The 23,512-nt window shown below is 43.9% G+C and overlaps 2 protein-coding genes and 1 long non-coding RNA gene across 3 annotated transcripts; 1 reads left to right on the top strand and 2 right to left on the bottom strand.

The window, feature by feature from the left end:
• Window positions 1–8,549: 8,549 nt before the first annotated feature.
• LOC120433131 lies at window positions 8,550–9,692 on the bottom strand. The gene is made up of 3 exons (XR_005608342.1): window positions 9,548–9,692; window positions 8,864–8,941; window positions 8,550–8,689 (listed from the first exon to the last, which is right to left on the bottom strand). It is a non-coding gene; the product is annotated as an uncharacterized LOC120433131 (long non-coding RNA).
• Window positions 9,693–12,133: 2,441 nt separating this feature from the next.
• Window positions 12,134–17,401, bottom strand: LOC120433002 (regulator of telomere elongation helicase 1-like). The gene is made up of 5 exons (XM_039598442.1): window positions 17,082–17,401; window positions 15,626–15,815; window positions 13,188–13,281; window positions 12,591–12,672; window positions 12,134–12,310 (listed from the first exon to the last, which is right to left on the bottom strand). The coding sequence occupies exons 1-5, from the start codon at window positions 17,181–17,183 to the stop codon at window positions 12,134–12,136; spliced, it is 645 nt and encodes a 214-aa protein (XP_039454376.1). The 5' UTR covers window positions 17,184–17,401.
• A 2,694-nt stretch (window positions 17,402–20,095) lies between these two features.
• Window positions 20,096–23,299, top strand: LOC120433003. The gene is made up of 8 exons (XM_039598443.1): window positions 20,096–20,308; window positions 20,579–20,887; window positions 20,974–21,148; window positions 21,260–21,358; window positions 21,460–21,605; window positions 21,742–21,875; window positions 22,234–22,458; window positions 22,556–23,299. Exons 2-8 carry the CDS (start codon window positions 20,589–20,591, stop codon window positions 22,951–22,953), a joined length of 1,476 nt encoding a protein of 491 aa, XP_039454377.1. The 5' UTR covers window positions 20,096–20,308; window positions 20,579–20,588; the 3' UTR covers window positions 22,954–23,299.
• Window positions 23,300–23,512: the final 213 nt, after the last annotated feature.

Consider the following 23,512-nt stretch of genomic DNA (forward strand, 5'->3'; position numbering starts at 1 on the left):
TGCTGGACCGAGGAGCAAAGGGGATTATAATGCTCTGGTTGGGGCACTTCAGAGACGTTTCGGGCAGTATAACCAACCGCTGCTGAGGTCGGAGTTCCACAACAGACGAGATTGCCAGGAGAGCCCCTTCGTGATTTTGGCCCATGAAGTCGAGTGTCTTTGCCGGAGGGCGTATGACAGCATGCCACCATCAGTGCAGGCGGAGTTAGCTCGGGACCAGTTCCTGCAGGCCCTGAGCCCTAAAGAGCTCCGTATGCAAACTCAGCTTGCTCGACCAGCCACGCTCAGTGTGGCCCTGGAGCTAGCGTTGGAGAGGGAGATGCTTGCAGGATCCTCTGGGGGCGCTGATGACACACATGTGGTGAGGGCTATGTCAGCACCTGCGGAGCAGATGGAGATGCCGGCGGGCCCGTGCAGTTTGGTTCAGATGGCTTCTCTGCAGTCGCCTTCCCCTCGGGCTGGCCCACGCCCGACCACAGAGCTGCTGGGGATGTGGACAAGTCGGACACCTCATCAGGCAGTGCCCCAAGCTTGCAATGGTTCAGGGAAACGCCCACAGGCCCGTGTAGGTGGGAGTACACGGGCCAGGGAGAACGACATCCCCACACCACCGCCATTTCCACCCAGTGCGGTCATCGCTGTGGGCTGGACCCAGGTTGGCGACTTTTGCCATGTTCCAGTGATGATTGCGGGGTTTCCTGTACGGCCCTTCTGGACACGGGTCCAATGCAACGCTGGTCCGACCCGATGTCGCCCCAACCGGAGCTGCTGTGCAACCGACTAATGTGCGACTTAACACTGTGACCGGGGATCTGGCCCCAATTAGAGGGAGGGGAGTGTTCCAGTTTAAGGTGGGGGACCTCGGTGTGCCTTATGCTGCCTGGGTGGCTGACGTGCAGGACGCCTGCATCCTTGGGCTGGATTTTTTGCGAGCCATTGGTGGTGTACTGGACTTGGGCAAAGGCTTCCTCATACTCCCTGATGGGAAGAAGGTGCAGCTTATTCATCCCCCGGTCTGCCCAGCATCTGCCGCAGCATCCACCTCCACCTCGGAGACCCCCGCGGACCCGCCAGCAGAACAGCAAGTGGGGGAGGAGGAGAGGCTCTCAGCAGTGAGGAGCATCTGGTCCAAGAACTGTGAGGGGCTGACTCCACAGCAGCAAGAGAGTCTATGGCAGGTACTAAGAGAGTTCAGTGACATTTTTGCCCTGAAGGAAAGTGATGTTGGCTTGACACACTTGGTAGAGCACGTCATTGAGACCGGGGATGCCCAGCCTATTAAAGTGCGCCCCCGCCGCCTGCCCCTGGCTCATCAGGAGGCTGCTGACAGAGAGCTGTGCGAGATGATGAAGGCGGGCATCATAGAGCCATCTGATAGCCCGTGGGCCTCCGCTGTGGTGATGGTGCCTAAGAAAAATAGCCCAAGGATGCGTTTCTGTGTGGACTACAGACCACTCAACAAAGTGACAAAAAAGGACTCTTACCGCCTTCCCAGGATTGACGAGTCTCTCGATTTAGTAGCCGGATCCTCCTGGTTCTCCACCCTTGACCTGCGGAGTGGCTACTGGCAGGTGCCACTGTCCCCTGAGTCCAGACCGAAGACAGCCTTCTGCACCAACAGGGGACTATGGCAGTTCAGGGTCCTGAGCTTTGGTCTTTGTAACGCTCCTGCTACCTTTGAGAGGCTGATGGACAGTGTGCTGGCTGGTGTCCCACGCCAACGGTGTCTGGTCTACCTGGATGACCTTCTAGCACACGGGAGCTCCTTTGATGCTGCCCTGGATGCCTTGAGACAAGTGTTGGGGAGGGTGGCAGCTGCAGGCCTGAAGCTGCACCCCGACAAGTGCCACTTCATGAGGAGGGAGGTGGAGTTTCTGGGCCACAAGCTGGGTCAGGAGGGCATCGGCACTTTGGAGGAGAAAATTCACACCATTACTGAGTGGCCCACACCAGCGGACCAGAAACAGCTCAAAAGCTTCCTAGGACTGGCGTCTTATTACAGGAGGTTTGTGAAGGGCTTTTCCTCTATAGCTGCACCACTCTTCCGCCTGCTGCAGAAGGACCGTGACTTCATCTGGACCCAGGACTGTCAGCAGGCATTCAACACCCTCCACAGATCGCTGACAGAGTCCCCAGTTCTCGCCCCCCCTGACCCCACCCTGCCTTTTGTCCTGGACACTGACGCAAGCAATGTGGGGCTGGGAGCTGTGTTGTCGCAGGTTGGGCCGGAAGGTGAGAAGGTGGTGGCGTACTTCAGCCGGGTCCTGAACAGGAGTGAGCGGCGCTACTGTGTCACACGACGAGCTGCTGGCCGTGGTGGCAGGGGTGAGACACTTTAAGTACTACCTGTGTGGCACATCATTTGTTATCAGAACTGATCATGCCGCCTCCAGTGGCTGATGTCTTTCAGGGAGCCAGAGGGACAGGTAGCTCGCTGGCTGGAAGAGCTCCAAGCCTTCAATTTCACTGTGGAGCACAGAGCAGGGATGCACCATTCTAACGCAGACGCCCTCTCTCGTCGCCCATGTGCTGCAGCTGGCTGCCGTTACTGTGAGAAGCGAGAGGAGACAGAGCGGGAACTCACAACAATGGATGGAACAACACAGCTCACCTGCAGGGCTCTTCTGGTGGTGGATGCAGCGGAGTGGAGGGCACGGCAGGAACAAGACACTGACCTGCTGCCAGTCCTGCAGTGGCTGGAGAGGGAGGAGCGACCCTTTGGGATGAGGTCACTGGGTTTTCCATCTGTACCAGGGGCTGTGGGCCAAGTTTACAGCTCTCAGGCTGAAGGAGGGGTGTTGGAGCGTGCCTGGAAGGATCCTGCCACAGGGGAGGAGAGGTGGCAGGTTGTGGTGCCAAGGTCACTGAGGTCAGCTGTGCTGGAAGCCTGCCATGGGAGCACTGGCTCCGGCCACTTTGGGGTGTCCAAGACCCTCCGCCGCCTCCGCCAGGGCTACTACTGGGGTCAGCAGCGGAGGGATGTTGAAGACTTTGCCGCAGCTGTGATGCATGTTCCTCGCACAAAGGGCCACAGGACCAGTCCCGGCTCAGCTTCAGCAGCAACCAGCTGGAGCTCCAATGGAGCGAGTAGCTGTGGACGTCATGGGCCCATTTCCTCGTACAGACAGAGGAAGCCGCTATGTCCTTGTGGCCATGGACTATTTTACCAAGTGGCCGGAAGCATATGCCATCCCAGATCAGGAGGCTGAGACTGTCGCTGATATATTAGTGGAGGGGATGTTCAGCCGCTTTGGAACAGCAGAGACCCTCCACAGTGACCAGGGGCGTAACTTTGAGTCCAAGGTATTTGCTGCCATGTGCGAACGCCTGGGGATTAAGAAGACCCGCACCACCCCACTTCACCCCCAAAGCGATGGACTGGTGGAAAGGTTTAACAGGACGCTGGCCCAGCAGCTAGCCTTCCTTACCTCAGAACACCAACAGGACTGGGACTACCATCTTCCCCTTGTCCTCATGGCCTACAGGTCGGCAGTGCAAGACTCCACCCAATGTACACCTGCCCTGCTCATGTTAGGGAGAGAGCTGAGAACTCCTGCAGAGTTGGCTTTTGGGAAGCCCCCGGACGCGCCAGAGGCACCACCAGGCCGGGAATACGCAAGGAGGCTGCAGGACCGGCTAGATTCTGCACATTCCTATGCCCGGGAGCAGCTGGCGAAGGCAGGCCTGCGCCAAAAGAGGAATTATGACATCACCACTAAGGGGAGGCACTTCCGTGCTGGGGAGCTGGTGTGGGTCTACAGCTCAAAGAGAAAGAAAGGACGGTGTCCTAAACTGGATAGCAGTTGGGTGGGGCCCTGCAGCGTCCTGGAGCGAGTGGGGGAAGTTGTTTACAGGGTGCAGTTGCCTCCTAGAGGGAGGAAAGTGGCGCTGCACAGAGACCGGATGGCCCCCTATAGAGGGCAGTCCCTCCCCTCCTTCCCTGAGGGACGTGTACAGAGCTCCCATGACCCTGCACAGAGGGACCCCCGGCCGGAGCTGCATTCCCCTCCCTCGGACTCTCCACCTCAAAGCCCCGAAGCTCCGTGTACACCCCAGGGGCTCAGGAGGTCAAGGAGGAAACGTAGGCTACCACCCCGCCTCAGAGACTGTGTTGTTCCCTCGAGGACGAGGAACTTATTGCTGGGGGGGCAGTGTAACGATGGATAAATGTTGTGTTATAGTCAGGTTGTTTATCTCTGCACGCTGTTGTTTCTTTAAGATACATGTTTGGTTGTGCTGCAGGAAAAAGGGTGTTAATGTGTGCAGGAAGGGGAGGGGGGTCCTGTGTTGTTGTGGTTGTGTGTGACTGTGCGGGGCTGAAGTGAGGGGTTGTATGAGAGCACTCTCCCCAGAGTTAACGGCCTGTTCGCCTGTCACCGAATAAACGGACAAACTGAGACCCAAACGTCTGGTTCTTGAGAACGTTACAATATTTTTCTAATAATTCCTGGGACTCCTCCTGTTTTTCAACTCGGTCCATCACACAGTCTTTGCATGATGTCCACGTCACTGTAAGTTTCTAGCTGACTCTCAGGTGTGACAGGTGTGCCAGCAGGAAATAGTAATAAAAACCTGCATCCTGAGGTTTGTCATGCAGGATTAAAGGAGCCAGACTTTGTTCACACAGCTAGGATTGTATTTTACACTGACCCTGGGTCAGTATAAGTATCATACAGTTTGAACGAAGCACTGAAACTTGCACATAGAGATGCATTGAAGCTAATCGGCATATTTACTGTCAATCTGTGGCTGCGATTAATCACTTTACTGGAAACTTTATTAACTAGTAACTTCATCAGTCATGACAGAAGCTAATATTTCTGTGCTAACATCGTTTAAACAGTAACAGCTTTACTTGCTGACCGCCCATTTTAGAATGTTTTTGTCACTGCTTTTCTACGGATTTTAAGGATTGATAACAAATAAAGAAGTTTTTAATCTGGAACTTTGACTTACGTTTTGAACAGCGGGCACGTCAACATTATTCCCCTATTCAGCTGCTCGGCGACTCGAAGGCTTGACGGTCGCCAATAGACGGTAAAACACGTAATAATATCTACAAATGCATCTTAAAGCTGTTATATTAGCACTCGCTGTATTACTAACATAACCACATTAACATTAGTGACACTTGCTGACTTTTAATAGTCATTCTATAAATGCTGTCCGTTTAAATGGTCTTACCTGTAAACACTGCTGCATCCACCGGATTCCAGCCAGAGTGGATTCTGGAGTCTTCCCACGCTCCTGTTAGTGATCCTCCATCTGGATGGATGATAACAACCTTCTGAACAATCTAGCAGGTGGAGATGGCCCACATCTATGGGACTGATTTCTGCTAATAACGCCCATTGTATGGACTGATAACAGCCGAAGCGGGTGAATAAAGTCACCCAGTCGCTAGCTGTGCCATTACCCAGCATACACCTCTTCCTCCGTAAATGCAATAAACGATACAAAAGTAATAGCCTATAATTACTTTATCTGCTGTTTCTCAGGTAGTTGCTTACATTATATAATATATTGTGTTCAGTACACGTCACTACAATGTGATTTTGGAAATATGTAAATATACGAACAACAGGCTCGTCCGCGGAAATCTCTTTTCGTCAATAAACAACGATTAGGGGGCAGCATAGTTTTCAATAGGAGGACCCTGCACGTCAATTCTCGACGCGAGGGGGGGTACCCTGCGCGTCCATAAGTGAAGCAGAGGGAGCCTGACCATGCGTCACACATTTGACGAGTTGGGAGTGAGAACGTGTTGCAACGATCTACCATCTATCATACCTTGCGGGGGAGCAGCCAAACACAAGGAGCAGCCAGAACAAACAAGCAAAACAAACGAAAACAGAGCCGCTCTCTAATAATAAAACTAATAAAATAGAAGAGTTAACTAAGAATGGATGGTCAGATATTATAAAATAATAACAGTAAATTGCCACCACAACGAAAAAGAACTAAATCAGGCCATGACACTTCTATGCTCAAAGTATATTTGTTATTCACTAACTATATGGCCTGAAATGAAATTATCCAACATTACAATCATGACAACAGAAGCTTTACCGGTGAGTAAGCATTTGCCTTTCAGGTCGTAACATTCTCTTGTCCATTTGGCTTGAGCTGTTGTACATATGAACTTGCCTCAGATGGATTAACAAAAATATGTCAGTCCCCTTGAAAGGTTATCAGCATCCTTGCTGGGTAGATAATGCCAAAACGGAGGTCCGGGATGCGAAGTGTTAACAGCTGGTTTTTTACTGGGTCAAACAACCTTCGTTGTTTACGGAGCTCCATTGAGAAATCTGGAAAAAACATGACTCTCTTGCCCTCGTAAAGTACGCTGCCCTTTTGCCTGGCGATTCTTAGAACCCGAACCTTATCAGCAGATTTTAAAAACTTCATTAACACCTCGCGGGGCCGTGTTGGATTTACTGTTGACTTTGAAACATCCCGGGGTCTCCCGATTCTGTGGGCTCGCTCAAACATTATGGGTTCTGGAAAAGATTGAATCCCAAGCACCTCTGGGATCCACTTAGTTAGGAATTCACACATATCTGTGCCCTCTTCTCCTTCAGGGAGACCCACCAAACGAATATTATTTCTTCGGCTGTTATTCTCCAGCTCTTCTACCTTGCGTGTTAGTGTCTCCAACTTTGTTTCCAAAGCGGTATTCGTAGCTTTAATTTATTAAAGGTATTCGTTTGTTCCAATTCTGTCTTCTGCCAGTGCGACACGGTTTGCCAGAAGTTGTATATCACATCTTGCGGCTTTGATTTCGGCAAGCACAATATCAAATCTTTTCCCAAAGTTAGTGATGGCCCGCGTGAAGCTGACGCTTCGGAGCGTGTGTCGAAAAAAACAACACACTGGTTCAGAAGCACTGTGTCGAGGCTTGCTTCGTTTGGCAAAAGTCACATGACCAGTGACGTCCGAAGCTTCATTACGCACGTAACTGCTTTGGTACCTGATTCAAATGGATATAAGGAAGTGAATCATTCACGGGATATGTGGAGTGTGTTGATGGTGACAGATAGCGAAGTACCTGGAGGCAGGACCTCACAGCAGAGGCATGCGCCATAATGTGTTGTATGTTATTATATGTATTTTGCATCTATTTTATTTACCAACATCAAGAAGTCATAATCAAAGAAAGGCCACACCATGGTGCATGTTTACATAAGGAAAGTTTATTGATCAAAATGTATTAAGCAAATAAGCATTACAATTTTTTCAGCCCCCCAATCGAGGAAAAAAAATAACATTTACATGTTCAAAGCAACACAACTTTGGCCCAATATCAGAGAGAACTCCACTCTGGAGTGAGCAGTGATAATTAAGCAGTTCGTTTTATTTTGCAGATTCAAGCTGCTCTTCATAATTTTCGCCACCAGATGTCACCGGAGAGGACTGTGTTGAAAAGCTTCAAGTAATGAACCGTTTTTCAATACAAGCTTCAGTGCTTCAGAAAGCTTCATTTGGCCATCACTACCCAAAGTCTACTTGCATTGACTGAAGTACGGATGTCGGGACAACTTCGCTAGCATTAGCATCCGTAGTTAGCTCATCTTCCGTCATCTCGCTAGCTTGTTGTTCCGGATCTTGAACCAGGCTAGGCTTTTGCTGTTTTGAGTGCTGCTTCGTAGTTTTGGGAGGCATCGTATATATTTTTTCGGATTTGGCACTTCCAGTAAAGTTAGAATTTGATGTAGATTCGATTAAATTAGTAGTTAACTCCTTGAAAGTTAGGAGCGGCTCTGCCACGCGACTGCTCAGCAGCGAACCATAGCGGAAGTCCAAGTAGCTTCTAATGATTTCTTTCAACTGCTCTTTTTCCAGGTTGCTATGGTTTTACAGCCTTCATCTATTATGACTTGAACATTATTGGATGCACTACTTTAAATTAATTGAGATTTTATATTAATCGCACGGGGTCAAAGGCATATAATAAACTCAAATATTAACATACATCCACTTAAATCTTTCATAAGGTCTTTGTCTTTTAAATTGATGAGGTCAAGGCCGTTAAACTCATCAGTGATTGTGATGTATTACAGCTGGAAGTTTCTCTTTGCAAGCATAAAAGGGATCTGTGTGGATTGACAAATACTCAGAACAACATGAAAGTCCAAGGAACTCAGTTTATGTAAATTGGGAAGGTCTCTTGGAACCATTCTGAACTGCAATTCCAAGATCATTAGTTCAAACAATTACATACAAGATATTCAAATGACTCACTACTTTACCATGCTCTGAAGGTCCCCTAGGATATGAACAACTACAACATTTGCAGGTTCCCACATAGATAAGCCAAATGATTTCTGGAGAACAGTTTTTTGGACCAAGAAAAACAATGACCGAGTTGTTGTCCACAATTACAAGGTGTGTTTGGACGAGTAAAAGTGAGGACTTAACACCTAACAACACTGCACCAACTATCAAGTATGGTACAGATGGATGATTTGTACGAACATTCATGATCATGATGATTGTATGTAAACTTCTGATCGCAACTGTATACCCACACTATACAGCAAAAGTTGGAGCTGAAACATGACAACAGAAAACATTGTAGGACTTTTGCAGAGTCCATGGACAGCCTCCTCACCTTCCCTCGACACACACCAAAGAAGGCTCCTCCTTTGGATCGGGGATCATTGACTTTGGTGTAATAACCATCAATGACCTAGGAATAGACAGAAAGAAGCTCAATTTCTTCCAAGTCTTTAGATTTTTATAACTATATAAAGTTATCCTAAGCTTTATAACCAAAGCTTAGGATATTTCTTTAGATGTGAAATGTTTAAAGAGGGGTTTACAGCCGAGTGATAAGACACCTAAAAAATAAATAAATACTAACTTCATTAAAGGTGCCCTTCTCTGTAGGTTCAACAAACATGGGCTTTAACTTCTCAATGCGGTTTGCATGTCCGTTAGCCTGGCGATAACACATATACACACGCAGGAAATTACTTTATACAGTAACATCTTAGATTGTTATAAATGATTAAATTGACTGCGGAGTACCTCATTTAAGAAAGAAGGAAGGAAGGAAGAAAGAAAGAAAGAAATTAGTTCATACAGGTTAAAAGGCTTTTTACTTTTAATTATTACATTCACGGTGGCACGGTGGTTAGCACTGTTGCCGCACAGCAAGAAGGTCCTGAGTTCAATTCCACCATCAGGCCGGGGTCTTTCTGTGTGGAGTTTGCATGTTCTCCCCGTGTTTGCGTGGGTTCCCTCCGGGTACTCCGGCTTCCTCCCACCATCCAAAGACATGCAGTTTGAGGGGATAGGTTAATTGGATAATCCAAATTGTCACTAGGTGTGAATGTGAGTGTGAATGGTTGTCTGTCCTTGTGTGTTGGCCCTGCGACAGACTGGCGACCTGTCCAGGGTGTACCCCGCCTCTCGCCCTATGACAGCTGGGATAGGCTCCAGTGCCCCCCGCGACCCTGAAAAGGATAAGCGGAAGCGAATGGATGGATGGACATTTATATTTTGATATCTTTACATGCTATTTTTTAAAATATGCACACTGTACCCTTATGCACCCTGATGGCTCCCCGCCCCACCAGCTTATCGTGGTGGAGGGGTTTGTATGTCCCAGGTATCCCAGAGGCTAAATTGTGAGGGGGCTATTTGCCCCGTGGTAGGGCCACCCATGGCAAACTGGTCCTGGTTGAGGGGCCACACAAAGAGCGATTTAAAAGGCCCCTGGTAATAGAACATCAAAGGAACAGTTCCCACTACCCGGGACAGGGTTACCAGGGAGAATGCTGGACAGACCACGTGAATGTAAGGGTATAGTTAGAAGTCCACAAAACTTCTCAAAGTCGACTTTGAGAAGGGTGTCTGGCCCATTGCTCCGGGCCATTCGATCCTTATACGACCGTTGCAAAAGCTCGTCTGCATGGCCCATCATCCACTGGAAACAATAGCAGAGTTGTCTGTATATTAAATTTCCATTAAATTTATTTCTAATTTGCTAGACAATACAAAATATAATTCATGGAGGAAGAGAAAACAAAACATAAACATAAAAGTGACTAGAAAAGCTAACCCCCCCCCCGCGCCCCCAAACCCTTATGGTTTTCCACAGGTGATTCTGCTGAATTCCACTTACCCTCCAGAATTCCAGTGCTTTTTCCATTGAAGGAAAGGAAGGGAAAAATACTAAGAGTCCATGAGGAACCAGACGACTCAGGTTGGCTGAGGAAAGAACACAGGTTACAAAGGTGTATCAGAATCAAAACCAAGGTAACAATTAAGTTTAAAATCCAGGCATCTGTGAAAATAGAATTTATGAAATTTAACAGAGTTAAAAGGTAGCAGAGAGTTAGCTCACTAGTTTCCACCTAAACATAATACGCCATGTTCTGATCGAGAGATTTCTAAAAAAAACATTACAACATACAGCTGAAGGATGGACGCTAACTTTTTTTTCTTAAATGGGCTTGCTGAGATTGAATAGAACAAGATAAAAGCCTTAAAACGTGTTAAAAACACAACAGCCTCAATAAATGCTGAGTAGTTTGGGCCCGGAAACAGGGGTCAGGTACGTCATCACTTAATGAAAAAGATAATAAGCAATATGAAATAACCATGAAGAACAGAGCATTAAATTAACAGTGTTGCTGATGTCAGTAAGAAAAAAAAATCTCCTTAGAAACAGCAAAACCAAACAATTTCAATACTGTATATTGTGATCTTACCAACAGTGTTGCCTAAAGATGCCATGTTTTCAGGAACAAACCTGTCACAGAAATTTAAAGTTTGAGTTTAGCAATCAAGTAAAAACTTCAAAGTCAGAACCAATGTAGGTATATATTAGTGCTGTCAGCGTTCACACGTTAATCTGGCGTTAACAGGCTTAAACGCGTTAAGGCAGTCCTCACAATTAACACAATTAATATTTTAACGCACTCAATCCATCTGGAGTGCAGAATATAAAACAGTATGATTGGTGGGGTGTTCTTTCTAATATTTATCTTGCAATACAAAGTGCATTGAAAAGACTGTTTTCTTGAATTAGTATTATATAAAAATTAACTAAAGTCTTACATACACATAAAAGGATTTTACTTGAATTTATAATAAATCAAAAGATGAGAAAAAAATATGGTTACACAACGATAATTGACTCCAGAAGTCAGAAAAACTATGTATATGGTGAGGGGAGATAGGCCTCCACACTTGGAGGGCCTGGGAGTACCCAGGGAGGTGGAGTCTAAGACCCGACCTGACATATAGACACAGACAAACAGGCACACACAGACATAAACATGCTTTCCCACCCTCATGCACACATATACAAACACTCAGCACTCACCCAACGTAGGGATAGACATACATAGACATGTACACACAATCATACTCCCAAACATACTCTATGCCCTGGGTCCAGGTACCCTCGCCCCAGAGAGGGGAAACGGCACCAGACCCAAGAGATGTGACCCTTTCCCCCGGGTGGAGGCAAGCAGACCGCCCAGGCTCCGCAGCAGCAGGGAGGCCAATCGGACAGCCAACACCTCCTCCCAGCCCCCCGCCCCGATGGCTAGTAGAGAACGGGGGTGTGTGAAGACCCCATACCTCCCTCCTCCCGCTCATGTGTAGTGTTGCTGCGTGTTGTTCTAAAGTGCATTTAAAACAAGGGAGGGCATGCTGGTGAGATCTTGTAAGATGCCCAAACCACCTCATCTGGCTCACTTCAATGTGGAAGAGTAGCGTCATTTAAACTCTGAGAAAATTTACCCTGGATAGCTTTCCCTCTTTGACACTGAGCAAGTATAACAAGTTGGTAGAGGCACTATTGGCACGCAGTAGAAAGACAACTACTAGCAAATGGCCCGAGCCCACCAAAATTAGAAAATTGGCATGATGTAATGTTGTAAATATTTAAAATGTAAAAGCAGTCTACAACTATTGCAGCATAACTAAGGGAGGATTCAGGGTCACCTGATCCAGCCCTCACTATACGCTTTAGAAAAGAGGAAGATTTTAAGCCTGATCTGTCTCCTGAATCCAAACTGGAAGCTGGTTCCACAAAAGAGGGGCCTGAAAACTGAAGGCTCTGCCTCCCATTCTACTTGTAAGTAAGACCTTGTATGTGAGGAGCAGGATTTGGAATTCATGTAAAGGGGCTGATGTGGTGGCCGTTGGTTTCATTGAGCTGCTTTGACAAAAATGAGGATCTCATCTTGCTCTCAGATATAATAAAACTCCACTGTCTTGAAGCAGAGCGGGCGATAGTAGTGCTTGTGTTCCTGAGATCTAATGCACACTGAAGGCCCACACCAACCAGAACCTGCAGCAGGTGGAGAACTGATTTTTGTAATGCTACTGTTTTAGGCAGTTGACCAGAACAAGAGTGAAGTTACTATTCCGAGCGGAAGTCCAATAGAGTACAGTTGGCACAACTGATTTTTGTTCTTTCTAAATGTAGTCAAACTCGAAGTAGATTTTTGTCCTTTTTTTTCAGCAGTGAGCTTGAAGAAATGCACTGTTTTGTTATTAAGACAATTCATTAGACATAGCAGTTAAAACATCCCATTTATAACTCTATCGCACTTGCCTTTATAACTTACTTTGACGTGGTTGCTCTTCTGACACATGACGTCCTGATTAATACACAACTGCTCTCTTGAGCCCAGCACACACACCTTTGGGCTGAATCGAAAGAGACATGGAGAACAGGTTTACCATAAATAGCCAACAAAACCAGAACAGACAAAAGGTGCTGCAGTCAGTAAGACTTCAAAATGATTATAGCTTATGTAATAACCATTTAAAGCCCCAGTAGTATTTGGTTAATTGTGACTTATATTGTGGTATAATGTGTTGCTTTTTGAGATCTTTTAGCCTGTTAAACTTTGTCAGATATGTTCTGTTATTAGGTTTCAGTTATCAGGCCTGAGTGTATTTTTGTGAAACTGAACTCATTACACAACAAAAAAACCCAAAAACGGTAGCTATTGTACCATTCCAAGATCAAATTCAGCTATACTAAAATGTATACTGTAAACCTGGTAATTAAAATTTGTATCTCCCTAGTAAATACTAACACTAGGGGGTTGGTGTCCTCATTACACCATGATCACAAAACCTATTAGAAATGTTGTTTTATATTGTGAATAGCTGTCATTCAGACACTGACGCATGATCAAAAAGTTAGAAATGCTTACCTGTATGAAGTGTTCTTTAACTCATTAATAACCTGTGTAAGCTGAGAATGTGTCCTCGTTGCGTATATGATCTTGGGGACATCAGTGTAGTAGGCTTGACAACAATAAGAAAAGACAATTAGGGCTTTATACGTTGCTAAAAAAAACTTAATTGAACACTTTTTAACATAGTATACCATCAAGTCAAACTTCTGGGATATTGGGCCTGATTTACTAACAGTGTGTATGCGCAAATCTGTCTTTGAAGAAATTGGAGAATGTATGCAATGATCCAAAAGAACAGAGACAATACAGTTTGAACAGATTAAACAGCTGAGCCATAAATATGCCAAAGTTGCAACATGATGCATATTCTAAACTTCTGTATCAGGGCAGCTGTGCCTCCACCAGTGTGTGAATGTGAGAGTGAATGAATAGTGGAATTGTACAGCTATATAAATGCAATCCATTATTATTATTATTTTTATTATTATTAGCTGTGCTACCACCTCAAAGAGCCACTGAACACCAAGCTGAGCGGCCTCCTACAACTCAAACATTCTTTGTATGATTTGAATGCATAGCTGAAACATGGGGATGACAAAGCCCTTGAGGCCTATGCTGGGTACCAGTCTGACTCTTATGATGCTATTAAAGCTGCACTGTTATTTAAGTTTTATGTGACAGAGGACACCTACATATACCAGTTCTGGAGCACCACTGTACCAGTGGAAGAGAGTGTTAGAGACACCAACAATCAGTTAAGTGGGCTCTATAAATGATGGATAAAGCATGAAAGTCAGAGTAAAGAAGAGATTGGGAAAACCATTATCTTAGAGAAGTTTCTTTGTGTGCTTCATCCAAATGTCTGCACACATGGGTGAAGGAGAACAATACAAAGAACAGGTCTGACGAATCAAAATATCAAAGTTCGGGTTTAAATTATTGTCACTATGTATGGAGGATGTCAGGACAGAAGTACAACATAAGTGTGTACAGTCATCTGTAAAACAAAATCAAGGCTTTATAGCTTAGGACTATTTCAAAAAGTGGTGTTGGGAATTTTGTCAGAACTGGTGGAATTGTGAATACAGATGTTGATCCAGTATTCAATACCATCTAAAAAACATGTGGTTTAACCCATTCCCAACCAGAGATGGGCAGTAACGCGTTACTTGTAACGCGTTACTGTAATCTGATTACTTTTTTCAAGTAACGAGTAATGTAAGGGATTACTATTGCAAAAACGGTAATTAGATTACCGTTACTTTCACGTAGGAACGCTGCGTTACTGCGTTACTAAAACCGTGATTTTTTTGCGAGAACGCCTCATGACAGTGACGAAGCGAGTGCGACGTTCGTGACAACAGCTGTCTGCAGATCATAATATATCGAAAAGGGACAGAGTGTAGCATGCAGCGTTTAAAGCGTGGAAGTACTGACCTTATTTTGAGTTTGATTCCATAAAAAGTGACAAAACATTAGTGTCCGTTAGCGTGGGAAGAAAACTTCTTTTTACAGCGAAAAAACCCTAAACTTCCAAGCAAGCACCGAGTGTACTACAACGTAATGTGAAATTCACAGAGAAACTCGCTGGATTCTTCCACTGACCGCTGCGGCACACCTGCACCAGGGTAAACCTCCTCCGCCTACCCCAGTCCTGCTTTACAGGTGAAAATAGAGCAACAGGACCGCTAGTCTTTGATTTTATTTATTTTCTGCTGTGTTTTACTTGCATCTATTTGAAAGAGTGAGTGTAAACACAAAAAAATATTTTATTTTATGTGCTGGAATGTGCAGAAAATAGGTTTAAATGTTAAACAAATTTCTTCCAGTCAGAGAATGTTGCATATAATTTAATTTTGCTTGATGCATAAAGTTAAAAGATTAAAACTAATAAAACAAGTCCCATCTTAACAGGGGATGGAACAAAGAGTAGCAAACATCCAAAGAAGAGCTTTAGAACATGCTTTGAAAATCTGAAGGAACTATTACTTAAGACTGGTTAAAGGAATCACAACAAATGTTGCCTAGGACTTCAGACTATGTTGAAGAAGAAGGACATCCTACCAAATATTGACTTCCAACCTTGTTAGAGTAGTACAAATGCTGTTTTGAAATATGTAGAATATTTCCATGTATGGTTGGAAACATTACATGTTTGAGTAAATCGTTAAATCCTATTTTCCTAACAAAATATAAAGTGGTTTGAGTGCTCAAAAAGAGTAGAAAAGCACTATAGAAGAAGCAGTCAATTTACCATTTATCAAAATATAATATAATCCGTGCTAGCTCATTTTCTTTTGCATAGCAATGTAAGCACACAGCATGTCTTTGTAGCTTATATCCTTTGCATTTTTGTGTATGTATGTATGTATGTATGTATGTATGTATCTGTTATTCTTCTTTGACCAGTAAAATTAAAAATGACTCTTGATTTGCAGATGATACAAACATACTTGGTTTGTCACCGTGAGCTGTCCCCCAGGAAGACAGAGGTGTGTTTGGAAACATCTCCTGGCCCAGCGTCTCTGGCATCATACAGGTAGACATGGTGTCCTTGAAGTTCTCCCTCCAGGCCAGGGTGGCGCACAGCAGGCACAAAGTCTTACCTGTGCCTGTGGGGCTCTCCAGAACCCCATTGACTTTCTGAAATAAACAGACAGGTAAAGTTATACATGAAATAATTTTTTTTTTTTAAAAATCTGAGAAAACCCAAAAACCCAAATTCTGATGGTACCAACATTAAAATATTAGAGACTTCCATGTATTAGACTATGCTTTTATGAGCAAACATTTGGTATTGTGGAGGAAGATCTTCCTTTTAGCAGAAAGAAATCCCTAGCAGATCAGGTTCAGAAAAGGGCAGATATCTGCACAAATCAGTTAAAAGGTAAGGTGAAAAATAACTAAATAAATAAAACAGCAACATGTGCGTCAAGATCCATTAGGTGACAATTGTGTGCAAGTTTGATCAAATTCTGACCAGCACTCTAGAAGTAGAAATTCTTGTGACTTGTGGATGAATATGTGGATATACGCCTTGCAATTGCATAAACTGACCTTTGGCCAGATGTGTAGTGTGGTGAGAAATACAAAAAAAGTCTATCAGAGAGAGTACACAACCACATGTTTAGTGCAAAAACACCCTAAGTCAATTTTTGCACTAAACATGTGGTTGTGTACTCAGCAGCCTAACATAAGGATGGTTCAGGTTCATTAAGCTTTCACTGCCAGAGTAAATATGTTATGATTCAAAAACATTGTAATCATTCATACACATGAAAAGACAGATTTAAAATGTCTTTTAAAAATTACTTTCTTTCTTTAATTACTTTTCTTCTGTAATCAAGAACTGTTAAAATCAGTTCTTGATTAAACATCGGGGGTATTTGAGCTGTTTGTCAGTTGTCAAGAGGCAGGGTAAACCTAAGACTAGTCAGCAGAGTGCTATGTGTTACATAGAAACTCTACAGAAATTCTAAGGACAGGTCAATAACGTGAAGCCTCTTTTGTCATATGTTTTTTTCCCATCATCATCATCATTATATTCTGTGAAGCCACATTTTGGACAAGCAGACGTCAGATGACTTGCCGTTTGGCAAATGGTAAGCATGGTGGCCTCATGGGGCTTTGGAGCGTGATGTCACGGGAGGGGGTGTGACTGGCGAGGTGCCATTTTAGCAGACCAAAAAAAGGGCCGAAGGAGGGAAAGCATCAGCTCTTTTGAGCTGCTTTTAAGTATGGTACGTTGCAAAACTTCTGTCCACCACAGTGTTTGTTTTGATTCGTGGCCTGCTAACATGGCGCTGCGCTGACGTCAACTCCAAAGCCCAATAGCCATGGCTACTCGGTATTTTGCCCCTTTACAGCTTATTTCCATCAACGGACATACACATCACAGTCGATACTTACCTCCTGAAGACATTCGATTACTTTGTTCATGTATGCCTTCTGAGATTCGTATGGAGAAAAAGGGAAATTCACAGTCACTCCCCTAAGAGTCAGTGAAGGCATCCTGTCGTCTGGCGTCAGTCGGCAGCAGCCTAGACGAAAATAGTTGTTTAAAATAGAGAGATATTTCTTCCAGCTCTGCAGTCACAGTCACTCCCACTTTTCGACCCGGATAAATGAGTCAACTTTAGTAAAAAAACAAACAAAACCAAAACCCAATTACTTTCAGCATCGGCTCGTTTACGATTAGTAGAAAGCAGTTCCAAATGGTTTTGTCAACGTCCAAGTAAGGACGATCACTATTGGCTGTCCTAGAAGTCGCGAGATAACGTGATCGCATACTTTGCATAATTGGTCCTGCCTAAGTAATTGTAACAGACACCGTAGGAGAGAGAAATAACATCGTGGAATACACATAAAGTGAGTAAAAAAAAAAAAGGGAAAAAGGGTTTAGAATACATTTTGAACTATACATATATATATATGTATATGACCTTGAACTCTGGGTCAAAGATGCAAGTAGCAGTTATTTATATTTCCTATCACCTTAAATCTTCACTCAAAGACAAGTATCTCTGACAGTGTATATGTAGATGTATTATATATAAGAGACAAACATTGTTCTTTCAATATGTTGGCATTACTAAATTTGGCTCAATGCTTACATATATGTGTAAAAAGAAAATGTACAAGCTGTGATAACTGTTTCTGATAGAATGAAGATCAGACTGATATATGAAATATTCCTTTATTGGGTGAGAAAATCAGACCATGTCATAACTGCTTTAAGTCATACAGAATAGATCTCAGAGGCTTAAACAGGCTGACTTCTGCTAAATGGGTCAAACTGGGCAGAAAGTCTACAAACACATAACATCCTTATAGAATATGATGTAACACTAAAGATCAACTTACCTCAGAATATATAAAGCATATAAACAATTACAGCAATAGGATGCAACAAACACAGCAGTGCTACTAATCCAAAATACTCAAAGCTTCATAGAACTGAAACAAACATTTATTGTTAGCTCCATTCTGCTGCTGATACATACTTTAGGTTTCTGAATATTAAACTTGTTGCTGCCTTTCATAGTGTGTAACTTGAAGGCCCTGTGTACTTTCTCCCACACTGAAAACACTGGGATGATAACATTATTTGAACATTACCTGATAAGACTGATTCAGGACAGACAACTAGTTATGTTAAACTTTCCTAGCAGTCCTTCACAAACAGGGAACAGTCTGTCTATTCTCTCCATCTGCCAGCTGCTGCTGGCTCTTCCTCCTCCTCTTCCTCACACACTGCTGAGTTTGTCCTGGTGGATCATCAGGGGTGCAAAGCCTCACAGATGATGTGCAGCAGTGGGTCCCTCAGTCTGTCCTCACTCTGGACAGTTGTCACACATGGAAATCAAATATGTGATAAGCTGCAGGATTCAAACACAAGTGTAACTTATAAATACATGTTCATACTTTTATTCCACAATCAGAGAGAAAGAAACAGAGAGAGAGTGCAGGACAGACAGACAGGTGACAGTCTCAGGTGTACACACTGCTACAAAACAGCACAAGAGAAGGAGGATTTAGTGTTTGTGTTATTACGAGTGCTAAACAAGAAGAGTTCCAGATGGTCCAGTGGACACATGTGTGACTCATGTGATTAAAGCATCTTTACTTCAAGCGTGCGGTCTCTGAATTGGGACACAACCCCTGTCCACTGTGAGTGACCATCTTTTAACAGAGGCGGTGGTTTACGACACCAACTGTCTGCCATCTATAATCCAGTTTTGAGTTCCCTCCCCAGACGCCTTAACGCCCACTCACATCCTGGGCCATCTGAACTCAGGAATTCACATGACAAGGTGGGGCCAGGTTTCACAATGAGCTCACCCGAAACCCTGGCTGATTAGGTCCCACACCTGCTTTCACACCTTGGCGCATGTGATTAGAGGATCACCAGGGGGTCCTTTGTCCCTGCTTGGGGGGATACTCACACTGGGTTTAAATCTGGGACATTTGACCTTAGAACTGAAGAAGCTTCTCGGATGAGAGGTGAAACGTCTTCAAGCAACTTAAAGAAGTCCAGATGCTTTTCTTTGCAAATTCCTTTGACTACAATGACCTCAATGACTGAGAACCTTCACAGACATACTGACAATGAACAGTTCCGGTCCCTTTTATTCACAGTCACAGAACAAAAGGCTTTTACAGTTGCAGTTCACACCTTGGCTCTAAACAGAAAAACTCTCTATCACCTGTGTGAATCTCCCCCAGTCTGGGGTCAAGTCTTCCTGTGTGAGCTTCCGTCTCCTGGGAGACATTCACCAGTTTCTCACTGTCTGTTTCCCAGCGTGAATGAGTTGTGAACCAGACATACTAAACTAAGTGACATGAAAGCATTGTTTTTATACTTGAATCACTACACAATGGAACAACTGGGACATGTGTTGTTCTTACATGTGCTCTTTTTGATCCAGCTGCTGAGGGAATCACTGCCGGTAGCAGCCTCACACAGCTATTGTTGAGGGCACAGAGAGGACTCCACATGGACACACACATTTTAAAAAAATGCCTCAAGAAAAGGGCACTTTGGCCACCATCACAAAATGAAAGCTCATCTTTGGTGAGTGTGATGAGAGCATTTAGAGATGTCGATTTGGAAAGCTGACAGCTAGTTAAGGCATATGGCCTGAAAGGAAGAAGGTGATTTTTGACAGATACATGGTGGATCTCTTCTTTTCTTTTGTTTGTGTGTTTATTTTTTCTCCAACTGTCCTGTTGTGTGCACCCACAGCCCCGTTACTTTACTATTAAAAGTCACAATGGAAAAATTCTCCCACTGAAAACTCTATGTCGAGAAGAACAAAATAAACTTTGGGAGAACGGACCAGTTAGTTTTAACAGCTCCTAAATTAACATGAAAAACAGTTTTCACCAACAAATTCAGTTCACTGTTTGGGTCAATGCGTCGTTCAGTGAGTCGTTCAGTGGGTTGTTCAGTAGGTGGTAAAACTGGGCCTTTTGTTTTGTCATTAAGTAGGCAAAAGGGGGTGGGGTAGCATACAGCTACAAAGATATAAAAGTAGCCAACTTGTGTTATGCTGTGGTTATTGCCACTGTGTTTCCGCAGGACACTGACTGAGAGAGAGAAGGACGAGAACAGAAGACAACTGTTCAGTTTTAATGTAAGTACTGTTTGTTGGGCTTTTAAGTGGTTGAACATGTAAAACTTGCATGTGCCATTCTCCTCATTTTTAAACTTTAAAACTTTTTTTAAAACTTTTTTCTTGAAGTTTTATTTTTTTTTTAGGGGGAAGGGGGGGATGGAAACAAAGTTTCTGTGTGGATGTATTCTTGTTGTTGTTTGTTTGTTTTCTCATACTGTCAAAAGATACTAAATTGATATGCAGAGTTTTTCTCACTCACTCTCTGCCTCTCACTCTTTGTATTTACAGTGTAAACAAGATGGAGACAAATTTTGTGTATTGCCTGCTTTGCAAAAAGCCTCAAAATTGCATTCAAACACACCTGAGAAAAGTTTGCCTGAAAGACTGCACACCACAGGAACGTGAGGAAGAAGCTTCCAGAGCCATTGACTCACAGAAGCTGTTTGGTAATGAAGGTAGAGTCTGGAACTTCACAGAGCTCCAGGAGTACTGCAAGGATGAAGAAGCTTGCATTAAACTCTGCACTCGCCTTCAATCACGTGGATTTCTCATCACGAACAGTCCCCAAGCATGCCCGACAGTCGTGCCAACAGCGAGGTATGATGACCTTATTGCCACTTCCACATATTGGATGACACATACACACTTTCAATAATGTCTTACCTCTGTCACATTTGCAATAGGCCTGATAAGAAGAAAATTCTTGCCGTGGCCATGAAGGACATCGACTATTTCCATGCAAGACTTTCAGGCGGTGATTCCATTCCCACATTTGCAATGACTACCTTCAGACAGTACTGCGAGGCCATCCTGATTTTACAGCATGGACTGACAGCAAATGCTGTTCAACAACTTTCTGTAAGTGCGCCGCCAACAATAAAAGTGCACGATAAGTGAAATTACAGCTGATGTAAGTCTGTATTTCTTTAAGCTCCAACACCTTTTTTCCCCCCACACACACATACACAGGTAGAGGAGTGGATGGCGCGGAAAGCAGTAACTGATGGTGCTGAGCTGAGTTCCACAGCATTCAGTGGTAACTTGATGATAACCAGCCAGGAAGAACAAGTAAGTCATTCATTCTCGGCATCGACTGTCTTCTTACTCTATAGGTACCTTGTGAATTGATTTTATGAGATATTTAACATTGATTCCTTTATTCTCTGGAGTTGTTGGACTGCTATTTTAGGAACATCCGTGCAGTGTCCTTGCAAAATCAAGTTGCTGGCAGCGATGACAGGGGCAAGTTCTTCCTAGGAGAATGTGGGGTCCCACTGTCCAACCCATCATTAGATGTAAAACGCCTGAGAGCGAGGTGAGTGCTGGACATAAATGGATCAACAGCATATTAAGAAAGATTTGTTTCTTTGATCTGACAGAGAAAACCTTGTACTTCGGCTTTTTCATCTCTCTTGGCTCTCTAATTCATGTACATGCATTAAAAACCACAGATACCTGAGCACTGAACCTGAGGATGCTATGGCTGAGTCAGCATCAAGCTCAGTAGGAGGACTACAGACACCAGGACAGGCCAGGTACACTTTTTTTGATATTCAGCTGAAGAAAAGAGTTGGGTACATTCTCGGTAAGGCCTGGGCATGTCATGTTAATGGAGCCTCTTCTGTTGAATTGCTTTGTTTGTTTTGCATGTATTTCAGAATGAAAATACTTCAATAATCTCCAAGAAAATTATGTGGGTTACACTTGTGTAGACACAATAGCAGTAACAGACTGAACTAATTAAATAATACAATACATGTAAGTACAACCCACTCAGTGTTATACACCAAAATATACACAGATAGCTCAATTATAAATATAAGGAATATTTTAAGGTACAAATATGTGATTGACTAAAATGCATATGGTTGATTTTTCATTTTTAAGCCGCAATAATCACTTGCATTATTTCTTGTACCTCGCTTTGTGACCACTTCGTTTAGGTCAGTCAGTTGGCAGAAGAGGTAACCCACCTCAGCCTGCACGTGTGCAGATGGCTTTGGACAAGGAGAAATGGCACACCAACAAGCCCACTGTCAATGCCATCTTGCAGGCCTGGGTTGCTCCGCAGCCCAGTATACAAGACAACGAGTCCCTCATGTCTTCGATTGCAGAGCAGAAGTGGAAGGGCCTGGCTTTGCAAGACTTCGGGGAACGGAAGGGCAAAGGTAAAATGCACACATCATTTAAACTACACGGTCTTTAAATTGCAAGTGAACGTTTCTAAGAGCCCTGTCATGACCGATGGTCTCTTTCAACTTACAGGTGTGATCGCACTTATGCCTTTCCACAAAGGGGATATCGTGTGCGATTACCACGGGACATACATCAGTGAAGCAGAAGGGAAACGGAGGCCCCAGTCGGGGTATCTGTTCTTCTTCAGGGACGAGTGTGACCGAGGTATGTGCATCGATGCCACTGCATTCCCCTGTGCCTGTCATCCCGACATTGAAACCTATGGAAGGCGAATGAACCATTCCCGGAAAAATCCCAACATCAAGCCCCAGAAGTTTACAATGAACTTCCCTGCAGGACCTCAGGAGACAATACTTTTCATCGCCTTGAAGGACATCACAGTTGGTGAGGAGCTTTTATGGGACTACGGAGTAACTCGGAAATCTTATGGTGGTGAAGGGGAAGACTTGGAGTGGCTGGACAGCTGACTTTGATTTTATCTGTTCTTTTCCTCTTCTCTTTGCTTGGGTTTTTTTATGGAGTGATTTTAATCTTCCCGGAGATGGCAGTAATTTGTTTTAAAAAAAAAAAACAAACAGCTGTTTTTACATTGTATTGCCAGTCATTTAAATGTGGTTTGAGGGTTTGTTTTGTTTTGTTTTGCTTTAATTTACGTATTGAAATAAAAAGTGTCATGTTTCCAAACTTCACTCTGCTTCATATTGTATTATATAGGTTCACCGTTTCGTGTTTTATTGTCAAAGTCTTGTGTTTCCATGTTCAGGTGTCTTGTTTTGCTTCCCCTGTGACTCCATTTTAATTTCTCATCTGTGTTCCCCATGTCATGACGACTCCTGAAGAGCATGATGATTAACATAGCCAAGGCGATTATGAAACACGTCAGGTTTACAGATGAATAATAATAATAATAATAATAATAATAATAATAAGTGTGACATACTAGCTCTACATGAGTGTCTCATGCAGTCAATATGTAATACACAGATGACAGATGAGGTGAGATATCTAGGCATTATCTCTTGTCAT

Source organism: Oreochromis aureus, linkage group 15 (genome assembly GCF_013358895.1).
Source record: "Oreochromis aureus strain Israel breed Guangdong linkage group 15, ZZ_aureus, whole genome shotgun sequence".
Lineage (NCBI taxonomy): Eukaryota > Metazoa > Chordata > Actinopteri > Cichliformes > Cichlidae > Oreochromis > Oreochromis aureus.

What these genes read in the sequence shown, in the direction of transcription:
- LOC120433002 (XM_039598442.1), bottom strand. Translation starts at nt 17,183, where the DNA reads ATGCCTTCACTGACTCTTAGGGGAGTGACTGTGAATTTCCCTTTTTCT. An exon ending in TAATCGAATGTCTTCAGGAG is followed by an intron (nt 15,816 to 17,081) that starts GTAAGTATCGAC and finishes TGTTTATTTCAG; the next exon opens with AAAGTCAATGGGGTTCTGGA. An exon ending in AGCTCACGGTGACAAACCAA is followed by an intron (nt 13,282 to 15,625) that starts GTATGTTTGTAT and finishes ATTGTTGTCAAG; the next exon opens with CCTACTACACTGATGTCCCC.
- LOC120433003 (XM_039598443.1), top strand. Translation starts at nt 20,589, where the DNA reads ATGGAGACAAATTTTGTGTATTGCCTGCTTTGCAAAAAGCCTCAAAAT. An exon ending in AAGAGTTGGGTACATTCTCG is followed by an intron (nt 21,876 to 22,233) that starts GTAAGGCCTGGG and finishes CACTTCGTTTAG; the next exon opens with GTCAGTCAGTTGGCAGAAGA. An exon ending in CGGGGAACGGAAGGGCAAAG is followed by an intron (nt 22,459 to 22,555) that starts GTAAAATGCACA and finishes TTCAACTTACAG; the next exon opens with GTGTGATCGCACTTATGCCT.